This window comes from Mus caroli, chromosome 13 (assembly GCF_900094665.2).
Source record: "Mus caroli chromosome 13, CAROLI_EIJ_v1.1, whole genome shotgun sequence".
Taxonomy (NCBI): Eukaryota; Metazoa; Chordata; class Mammalia; order Rodentia; family Muridae; genus Mus; species Mus caroli.
Window position 1 is genome coordinate 83,840,046 of NC_034582.1, and position 12,032 is coordinate 83,852,077.

The 12,032-nt window shown below is 35.6% G+C and overlaps 1 protein-coding gene across 3 annotated transcripts in view; it reads right to left on the minus strand.

The window, feature by feature from the left end:
• Nucleotides 1-12,032, minus strand: part of Xrcc4 (X-ray repair cross complementing 4) — a 222,214-nt gene that overhangs the window by 117,506 nt on the left and 92,676 nt on the right. For all 3 annotated transcript variants that reach the window (XM_021180097.2, XM_021180098.2, XM_029484982.1), the window contains exon 6: nt 11,661-11,752. In XM_021180097.2, coding sequence (XP_021035756.1) covers nt 11,661-11,752 — 92 coding nt within the window. The remainder of the gene's footprint in view (nt 1-11,660; nt 11,753-12,032) is intronic.

Here is a 12,032-nt window from a genome sequence, read left to right on the forward strand (position 1 = left end):
GGAACAGAACACCTATGGAAGGAGTTACAGAGACAAAGTTTGGAGCTGTGACGAAAGGATGGACCATCTAGAGACTGCCATATCCAGAGATCCATCCCATGATCAGCATCATGAATGAAATTGTCAAATAACAAAGTCAATCCAAGAAAAGAAGAAAAAATAGCCTTTACATAAAATTAAGTAGTAGTTATTATTTATCTAATAGAACAGGCCTTGAAGAAAATAAAAACAAAACAAAATATTATCTCAGTGTATTAGTCAGGGTTCTGTACCATCTCTATATAGTAAGCTTACAATGAGCAGCTGTGAAAGGGAAGACCAAGGATCTAGTATTTGCTCAGTCCCACAATGCTAGTTGATTCCAAACAGATGTGCTGTCAAGTAAAGGCTAGCAGGCAAAGATAGTGAATCTTCCTTCTTTCAATGTCCTTATGTAGCTCTCCAGCAAATGGTGTGCACCAGATTAAAAGTGTGTATCGCCATGCCTGGATCTTGTACATGTTTTGTCCCAGTCTGACCTTGAACTCCGAGATCTCCTTGTCTTAGTCTCCTGAGATTCTTAGCCACTATGCCTCAAGCTCACCATACCAAGATCCAATTCAGAAACTTGTATCTCCCAGCTTCAAGATCTGGATCACAGCTGAGCCTTCCAATTCTGGATTGTAGTTCATTCCAGATATAGTCAATTTGACAACCAGGAATAGCCATTACACTGGATGGGCTTCCTCTGAGCTTCTAAAGAGACTGGCTGAATGACTAGATCTCTATCACCCTGAAAAGACCCTTGGCTCCAGAAAAAAAAAAAAAAAAAAGTGTGGTGGCCAGTCCTAAGTCACAGATTGGACTGCAAATAATCACTGAACATTCCAAGGCCCAGAAAAAAGAAACAAATACAGCTCTGTTAACTCCTAGAATTTTGTTTGCTGACTCATGACTAAGATGCAATTAGCCCATATCCATGTTACTGGTGCATGATAATAGGTTTTCCACTATAAAAACAAACAAACACAATAAACCAAATCAAAAGAACAAAACCTACTTGACGTGGAGCTGGAGATGTACCTCAATGATTAAATGGTTAAGGGCACTCTGCTGCTCAGGCAGAGTACCATGTTTGGTTCTCAGTGCCCACACTGCAGCTAACAAGCATCCTCAGCTTCCCTTGTAGGGAATGCATTGATGTTATCTTTAGCCTCCATTGGTTCTTACATGCATATAAACAAATATGAAATAAACTTTTAAAAAAGAAAAAACAGGTACTGTCACACATGTTTCAAAAGTATTTGGAACATTTTTCTTTGTCAGCCATGTGTAACAGGTCAATTTTCTCTATACCTTTCCCAGTACTTGATATAATATGTATTTCTTGAAATAGTACCAGATTTTAGTTTAGGAAATTTATATTTCTCTAATTACTAAGAATGTTTGACGGCCTTTCATTTAGTTATCCAGCAATTAGCTAGTTTTGAATCTTCTTCAATGAAATGCATATTCCAGTCTTTTGACTACATTACATTAGGTTCCTCATTTTCATCTTAGTTATAGGATACTTTATTAAAGAAACAAACTTCTTGTCAGGTATATGACTTGCATTTACTTACCGGTTTCCTTTTGAGGTACAAAATTTGTGTGATAAAATATAATCTATCATTGTCTGGTGTGTATTTTGCTTTTGATATTTTAGATAATGGCTAAGAACTTCTTCATTTGGGTTCATGATCTACTTCAGATGGTTTTGTTATTTACTGTTGAGTAAATATTTAAGTTAATTTACTTTTCTAATACATATAAAATGTTCAAATAACATGGATTAAAACCAAAAATCAAATTAACCTTTCTCTGTTAAGTCTTCTTGGTAGCTTTGCTAAGGATCAGTTGAACAGAAACATAAATGTTTGTTCACTGACATTTCTGTTTGATTCTTATACTAAAACTACACTTGTCTTGATTTATAGTTCTTAGTTGGGGGGGTTGTGTGGGTTTTTGTTATTTTATTTATTTACATTTCAAATGTTGTTCCCCTTTCCACTCTCCCCTCTGCAAATCCCCCATCCTACCGCCCCCCTCCCCCGCTTTGCCTCTATGATGGTGCTCCAACACCCACACACCCACTTGCACCTCACACCTCTGTCATCCCTCTATGCTGGGGCACGAAGCATCCACAGGACCAAGGACCTCCCCTCCTATTGATGCCAGAAAAGTCAATCTTCTGCTACAAATGTACCCATGGACTCATCCATGTACTCTTTGGTTGGTGGTTTTGTCCCTGGGAGCTCAGGTGGTCGCGTTAGTTGATATTATTTTTTCTATAGGGTTGCAACCCCCTTCAGCTCCTTCATTCCTTCCCCTAACTCTTCCATTCAGGTCCCCAGGCTCAATCCTATGATTGGCTGTGAGTATCTGCATCTGTCTTAGTCAGATGCTGGCAGAGACTCTTAGGGGACAGCCTTACCAGGTTCCTGTCTGAAAGTACTTCCTAGCATCAGCAATAGTGTTGGGGTTTGGTGTCTGTAATGGGACTGATACCAAGGTGGGGTGGACTCTGGATGGTCTTTGCTTCAGTCTCTGCTCCATTTTTTTCCCCCCTGTGTTTACTTTAGATAGTTCTGGGTTAAAAATTTGGAGATGGGTGGATGGCCCCATCTCTCAACTAGAGCCATGCCTATCTTTTGGAGATGGTCTCTTCAGGTTCTATCTACCCTCTGATGTTTCTTGTTTTAAGGAATATTTTGACTATTAGATCTCAGTGTGAATTTTAAGATAAGCATGACAGCTTCTACCGAAATACAAGCAGTGATTCTGTAAAGGATGTGTTGAAACTAAAATCTGATATAACTGGCTGGTTTTAACTTAGCAAAATAGAAATTTCCAATAATTAAATTTAGGTGTTTTACGTTTATTTAATAAGTCTTTTATCATATTTATTGGGTTTTAATATAGGCATACTAGATTGTTTGTTTTTTACTCATCTCAGTTCTCAGATATCATCATCATCACTATTATTGGACAATGTTGGGATTGGATCTGGGCCTCACACATGACAAGACAATGTTTATCAGTAGGGATTTATTCCCAGCCCTATTCTTGGCACAACTCGCCATTTTCTTCATTTCTTTGGTTGACTGAAAATTTACAAAAAACTGATTGAGTTTGTGTATCAATATCACACCTTAACATCATGCCCATTCATTGATTGGCTGTATTTTAATACAGTTTCTTAACCAATAATATCATATCCATTAAGTAATAGTTTTCATTCGTGACCTGTCCTGGTGCATTTTATTTGTTCTCTCAAATACCCATGCTGGCTGCAACTGGCAATACAAGGTTGACTAACTTACTGACAAATGACAACAGTCATCATTTGTTTCTAGCTACTGAAGGCAGTGTTCCTCTGTAATTCACCCCTACCTAGAAAAAAAGGTATGAACCTCAGCCAAACTGCTTTTATCAGGTTGAGGAAACTCATTTATATTCCTGTTTTGTTGAGTCTGTTTTACATTAACATTTCCAAGTGTTTTTTACATGGGTAGATAGATAGTCCATTGTATGCTATATTGGTGTATTAGCAATATAATGTAAATTGATGAAATTTAAGATACAAACAATTTTCTCATCAGAAAGATAAAATTATGTTGTTCATGATGCTTATTTCCTGTTTCTAGTTATTTTTTCCTAATATTTTAATTACAGTTTTTGTATCTATGGTCATGGTAGACATTAAAATTTCTCCTATTATATTCTATAATTCTATAATTACCAGCTTTCTAGTACTCTATATTTACCAGCTGATATTCTATGATTACCAACTGTCACATGCTGGTAAATTATGGAATCTTTGCTCGATGAAATCTGTCATTGCTGTTTATTGTATCTCTGTTTTAAGGCTACTCAGAGTGTTACAATTACTTTATTGGACAACCTTTGTCAAATGCATCAAAGTGATAAGAAGTGTTTATACACCCAGTAAGTTAATATTCCATATATTTCATGTTTTCATGATTTAATTTTTCCTGTAATTCATATTAAGATTTGTGATTATTTTATCTCAGTCTGATGGATTTCTCTTAGTGTTCATGATAGGACAGGCTGCCAATAAATGTCTTGTTTTATAAGTACTATTTAATTTTAAAATTATCATACACAGTGTCAGGTATAGTGATAACATTTTCAAATAGCATGCTATGGTCGATTCTCCATCCCCTGAGACCTCAGTTTCTTCTCTGTCTTTCTGTCTTTTTTTTTTTTTTTGTACTCTTCCACAACACCTCTCTTATTCTCTTCTTTAATATAATGTGACACACACACACACACACATACACACTAGAATTTAAGTCAAAAATAAAGAATGAATTTTGAAATGTATAGAAAAGTGGGTGGAGCTGGAAAGTATTCCAAGAAGCATGACTCAAAATAATAAGAACCATGTGTTTGCTCTCATATAGGATCCCAGTGTGTGGTGTACATATGTATTAGCATAAGGGGGTATAAGTATATGGTGTATATATGCATGTATACAAGTGGGTGTAAGTGTGGGGTAAGTAAGCTTAAGAAACCGAAAAGAATGGATAAATTCGCATTCTTCTACATGCTAACTGCCAGTTGAGCCAGCACCATTTGTTGAAGATGCTGTCTTCTTTCCACTGGATGGTTTTAGCTCCTTTGTGACAGTTCATTTCTGAGTCTTCAATTGTATTCCATTGATCTACCTGTCACTGTACCAGTACCATGCAGTTTTTATCACAATTGCTCTGTAGAGCAGCTTGAGGTTGGGGATGGTGATTCCACCAGAGGTTCTTTTATTGTTGAGAATAGTTTTTGCTACCCTAGGGTTTTGTTCTTCCAGATGTATTGGCAAATTGCCCTTTCTTAACTCTGTGAAGAATTGAGCTGGAATTTTGATTGGGATTGAATTGAGTCTATATATTACTCTACAAAGCTCAGGTCTAAATGAATCAAGGAACTCCACATAAAAACAGAGACACTGAAACTTATAGAGGAGAAAGTGGAGAAGAGCCTCGAAGATATGGGCATAGGGGAAAGATTCCTGAACAGAACACCAATGGCTTGTGCTGTAAGATCAAGAATTGAAAAATGGGACCTCATAAAATTGCAAAGCTTCTGTAAGGCAAAGGGCACTGTCAGTTAGACAAACAGCAACCAACAGATTGGGAAAAGATCTTTACCACTCCTAAATCAGATAGGGGGCTAATAACCAACATATATATATATATATATATATATATATATATATATATATATATATATGCATCCACTTCTGTGTTTGCTAGGCCTCTCTCTTGTGATTATGTGTCTTAATATAAATCTGTGGCCATTATTTGATTTAGGGCTCAGGTTTTTGGATACTTACTTCGAAAGACTTTAAATATCTTGGCTACTACTTGAAGCATATTCATAGTTCCCATGTTCTTCTCTTCATGAATTTATATGGACTTTTTATCAGTCAATCTGAAGTTATCCTAAAGGCCTCTGAGGTTCCATTTACTCTTCTTTGGTGTTTTTGGTTTTGTTCTCATACAGTAAAAACTCTCTTAGTTATGGTCAAGACCACTGTGTCACCTGTTCAGCTGCTCTCATGGACCTGGCACTCTAGCTATTAAAACACTCTACAACTCCACAATTCCAATATTGTACTTCATCTCTTTGCTAAGAATCTTTGCATGTTAAAATATTATCATGCTCATTTTTAATTCTTTAAGTATGTTTTCTTAAAATATTTTAATTGTGCTTTGAAGTTTTTTCTACTATATTTAACATCTGGGGAAATCTGAAAGCTTCTATTGCCCCTTTTCTCACTCTCCCTGACTGGGTATGGATCATAGTTTCCTGTCTTTTGCACATCTGCTTTTGCTGAAAACTCACTTATTCACTGCTACCAAGACATTACTTCCGGCAAGAAATGCCACCAGATGTGAATCTCAACCTCTGGGAAGATCAATTGAGCCTTTTTGGGTCCCATGCAAATTAGGTGCCAATCCTTCTAGCCTGCCAGATCCCATGAGAATCCCCACACTAAGTTCACAAAAGGGGCACAGAGGAAAAATGACAGTCCTGGGTAACAATGTTGCAGATGGACAGTTCCTACCACATTTCATTACCCTGCTAGCATAAATAGCATCTGTGTTCCTGCTTGTCCTTCATGGATGTTCTGAAATGTGTGTTTCATCAATTTTAAATTCACTGCTGTTTTGAAAGGAAAGAAGATGCTGGCCTTTTAAAACTATCTATACTTAGAGACATTTAAAACACAATTTCTTTGTTTCTTCAGGAACACACAAGAAATGAAATAGTTATCTAGGGATACATATAACACAATCTTACACTATGTAAGCAGGGGCAAAATCACTGTGAGTACGGAAAGAGAAGTACATCCACCAGGAGACTGCACTGCCTTCAAAGACAGAGAAGCTGTACCCATGAGGCCAACACAAAATGTTTTCCTACACAATACATGAAGAATAACACCAGATTCCATGTCAAGGTTAATAGAGAAATCTTACAGATGGTAAGGGATAATTGTTCTTCCTCTCTTAGCCTCTAGATAAAGAGCTACAGACAACTATTGAAGGGTAAGAGAGGGTGAACTAGTATCCACTCCCACAAGGAGATAAGCCATTAATTGACAATACCAACTGGTCATCCCTAAAACAAATATAGGCAACAGTAAATGGGCTCACAAGATTCTATATCATAATATGACACAATAGACCTATATGTTTAACAACAGTAATTTTAAATAGAGGCTATGAATTTGGATGTAGGAAATGCAGAAATACTGTAAATATACTGCACATATATGAAATTAGAAAGATATTTAAAAAGAATAATGTAAAGAAATTACCAAGCAGAGCAGGAATGCCATTAGAAACATGTACATCTTAATTTCCTCCCTGAGTTACATATCATGAAGTCTTATTTGCTCAATCTCATGATGAAGACAGTCTCTAGAGCAAACACCTAACATGGGATCTCTCTAGGAACTAAGTGTCCTCAGTGTCCCCCTGGTAATGGCTAACTTCATTATTAGGAATTTGCTAGTGTTTTATATTTCAACCATAGGTTACAAAAGTAGCTAATTTATTGTTTGAGTAGACAGTTTAAAAAGATCTTCTATGTGTTCAAGGATAACTTACTGAGCCTTTCTAGGACTCCATTGGAACTGGAAAAGGACTGACTTGAACTAGAGGAAGTACAGTTACAGGAGATCTAGCTTTCTGATGCACATAATGTTGGTACTGGCAATGATGCCTGCACGGACCTCTCCAGTATTAGTAAGAAACAACCCAAACTGTCTTTTCAGTATGGTGGTAGGTTTTGATAAATTAAGTTTTCTATGTAGAATTCATAAATAAACGTATCTATGATGAGGATTCTGGATAAGATTAAGAGCACATGTGTAGTTCCAAAGAGGTTATGAGTAATCTATTTGGCAGTACATGTTGCTCTCCCCTGTGTGAGAGGAGATTCACTGTTAAATGGCACAAGGTCTTTGACAACAACTTAGAAATTTAAGACTCTGTTCTATTTTTAAAAACAACTGTATCAGTATTCATCAACTGTGTGGCATAGTCATTCATTGATTTTCAAAAAGGCTATTCTATAACCACACTTCCTTTCAGGAAGCCTAGCAACTAAGTAGAAACCCAAATGATCGACAGTAATTATACAGGGATGTTCCTGTTTGTTAAGAAGCAGGAGTAATTAAGCTAATGTGCTAAATCTTGGGCAAATAATTATGCAGAGAAATGGACAGAAAGCTTCTTTATTTGTTTATAATATCTGTGCTTTTTTAAATCTGCACTGGAAGAAAGGCGAAGCACAGTAGGAAAGTATTTTTGTATCTGATCTTTTAGCAAAGCTAATTCAAATATTCTGCAATGGTAAGTAATAATGTCAATTTCCGATTAAAAATGATGATTATTCAAATATTAATTGTTCATTAAAGCTAAATATTCTTTCACATAATTCCTTATATCATGGCTAACTAGGAGTGATTATACATATGATTTAAATGTTTTATTAGAAAGAGCCAATCTCTATAAAATAAATCTAGTAAATACTTCTTTATGATACCTAAAAACTTTTAAATGGTTAAGATTATTATATACCTATATCATTAAATATGTGTTCATATAAACCTTTACTGTTACAATGTAAATGCAGTTCTGAAATAATATTAAAGTATTCATAATGAAAACCTGTTCGTTGAATTATATCTGATACTTGGGCACTTAATAGTTTTCTATTGCTTTGTGAGGTTCTATTCTTTATGAAACTCAACTATGGTGTTTTCTCAATTTGAATACAAAAAAAAAAAAAAAAAAACCCAAGCCAGTCTCCTGTAGATAAGGGTATTTCACAGTATTTATAATCCAAAACACCCTTTAGGTTCCAAGTGAAAAACAAAACAAAACAAAAAAAAACACTTTGCAGCACTTTTTTTTAAAAATTATGAAAGTCTATGAGATATGAAAAATGAGTTAGGGGCTGGAGAGATGGCTCAGCAGTGGGGAACAGTGTCTATTCTCCAAGAGGACCTAGGTTTAGTTCCAATAATCCATCTGGCAATTCATAACTTTCTGTAATCCAGCTACAAGTGATTTTATACACTCACACAGACTTGCATGAGGTAAAACACCAATGCACATAAAATAAATATCATTTAAAAATCATTTAGATGAGAATGGAAGTGGCCTGGTTAGTTCTCGCTATAACCTAAGGTTTCCTTAAAATGATCTTAGCTATTTTAGCTGTTGGAATCTTCATCTGAAACAAAGCAAAAATTTTACCATCCATAGGGCCATAGGATGAAGTATTTAAAAAAAAAAGTCATTAATGCTGTTTTAACTTACCTTAAAACTCTGAACATCAACATATCGTAAAAGCAAAACTTCCTACAGAAAAATATTAATTGTATTGTCTACAACATTTGGCGATACTTGGAAATTCATTTAGCTGTAACCATGAGGTTTATGATCTGTTTATTTTATGGAATGCTGAGAACTGAAGTCTAGGCCTTATACACACTGGACACTCTACCACTGAGTGCTATCTCCTGGTCCTCAAGGTCTTCATGCTATAAGCACGACATAGCCTATTAAACTGGCCTATTTACCAGGAATAAGTCTGCAATAGCCCTAACGGCGGAAAATTTTAAACTTTAGATAATAAAAGCAAGGAAAATTATTTTACTCATAAAACTATACCACACACATTTCTTTCAAACTACAGATCCTACTTCTAGATAAATGGATAATAGTAACCACCTTTCAGGGTGGAGTGGCGCACACCTTTAGTCCAAGCACTAAGGGGGCAGAGGCAAGAGGATTTCTGTGAATTTGAGGTCAGCCTGGTCTACCGAGTGAGTTCCAGGACAGTCAGGCTACAAAGAGATGCTATGTCTCAAATAAATTAAATAAATAAATAAACAAACAAATGAAGGAATAAATAAGGAAATTGATCAATCTTTCCTGGAATAGATAGTTGAATCAATGAATCAATAGATTGTCACCTCAGTAAACCACGGTCATCACAAAAGAGCAGGGCAGTCATGTATAATGACTGTATGAAGGCAGTACACCTAAACCAGACAGATCTACATCAAAGCCACATGCTTTTTTATATTGCAGTGAACCAAGATGCTAGAAGACGTTCAGGAAGAAGAAGCCGCTCAGACTCACGCCCACAATCATAGCACAAACATTTCAAGACCAGCACTGAAATGATGGTAGCTTGCAGCATGGATAAGCTGCTTGCAGGCTGGAAGACACCTCATTGCAGAGACATGGAATCTACAAAGTCATCTTAGCTAAAGTGCAATGTTGATTCTCAGATCTGTGCACTCAGGTTTGTGATTCCAAATCAAGAGTTTCAAATTTGAGATGCAATTTTATTAAGGCCAAATAATCAAAAAATAAAAAAGAACCAGAGGCTTATATATCAACTATATATTTGAGTGAGAATTATATCAATGGCACATAAAATAAAGGAATAATAATAAACAGAGAAGAGAAGTTTTGCCAAATTTAATGGTACAACTATATTCAAGCTTTGCTAAAAATAGGTTTAACACATAAAGGTCCTAGTCTCATGTATGTACACTTAATGATATATTTCTGATCAATAATTTTTATCCCCTATGTGTGCTGGTGAGATATGCTATTTAGACTGAAGAACAAAATTTATGTCCACAGCAGTTATTAAAATTTTTGAAAAGTTTAACAATTATATGTTTCTCTTTTTTTACATTCTAATGAATATGAAGCCATATAGATAGATAGATAGATAGATAGATAGATAGATAGATAGATAGATAAAGATATATAAAACAAAAACAATCTAAGCAGGCTGTATTTATATATTTGTGCATACATATAACTACACATAGTAGATAGATGTATGCAAAAATAATTGGGCAAAAGGTTATCAATCTGGGAGTAAGGTTTCTCATGGCAGAAGCTGTAGGGAGGTAATGTGGGATGGTGTGGAGAGAGGAAAATTGTTTAAATAGGGAAAATATAAAGAAAATATTTCCTCAACATGAGAAAAATTCTCACATTTGAATGTGCATTTTACATGACTGTGTGATCTTTTAAATAAAATTTGATGTATCACTTCACTTGTTTAACAAGCCTCTTTTCTAAAACTGGTTTTATACAGGGTTTAGGCAAAACTTTCTCAGTGTTATAGGAGTTCAGGAGTTGCCTACTTCTACTGCTCCCATGTATTACTATGCACTTATACTGCCTCTGCATAACCCTAGAAAATAACTCATAGGGTTAAATACCTGCTAGGACATGGTTCACAGGCCTGAAGGTGTCTAACAAATTATAAACCAAGATGCTTTTCCCTTCGTGTTTTTCTCCCTTTTTGAAAGTTATTTGTTTTTTGAATATAATTTTAATACAATATATTCTGATCAGGGGTTCCCTTCCTCTATCTCATCCCTTTCACTCTATGCATTCAAATGTAGCTTTCATCCCCTCTTCCATAACAAGCAAGCAAAGGAAAACAAACAAAGTAAAACAACAACAACCACATGAAAACAAAGAAAATACACAGGCACACAGACACACACAAACACAAATGAAACCAATAAAAACAGAAGACCTGAAACCATAACACACTAGCAAAAAGCCAGTAAGATAAAAACTGCTTGAAAACAGTGCAACCAGACATCTTTTCTCTCTGCGCCCTTTCACTCCATAGCAAGCTCTTCTCTAAAGAGCAAGAGCAGGTTCAGCCTCCCCCTGCTTCAGCTATAGCCCCAGCTCCATGAGCTCACTAAGTTGAAGACCAGTAGTTCTGAAGTTCTGAGCTGGTGATATTTAACACAAGATGCATCTGCCTTCTTATTCATGCATTCTCATTTAACAGTCAAGGTCCATCTAGTGAACTTGTGTGTGTGTGTGTGTGTGTGTGTATTTGCTTGTGTGCCTTGCTATTACTAACTGCTACAGTCTACTATAAATTTTAATATTGATGTAATATTCTAAAAGTTTTAGGGTAAAAATTCTTTAGGGTAAAATTTTTTATCAATTTCATGGAAATTTTTTTTCATACATGTTTTCAATCTGGTTTCTTATGACAGTGATAAGCCCATGTGACACATGAACCCATAGTGGGTCCAACCCTCTCACCTGCAGCCTGCACAGGGGCTCCACTTTCTTCATCAGTGCTTCCTTCATAAAGCCCAACCTCATTAGGTGTTTTGTCAGAGCATGGATTTTCCCTGGAAATAGAGAAAAGTGGACCAGAAAATCCTCAATTCATTCTTGCTGACAAGCTCATTTACAAGTAAGAAAATATAGAAAAACATTTCTAGAAAAAAAAAAAAGTTCTGCTCAGTCAGACATAGAGTGAACTAGATGAGATCAATTAAAGACTAAATCCCTTAAAAGAAAGAGGCTTTTAGTTAGTAAACTGAATTGTGGTTAATGTTCACTATTAATTACTGAATTAGTTTTTTTTTTAATTAGGTATTTTCCTTGTTTACATTTCCAATGCTATCC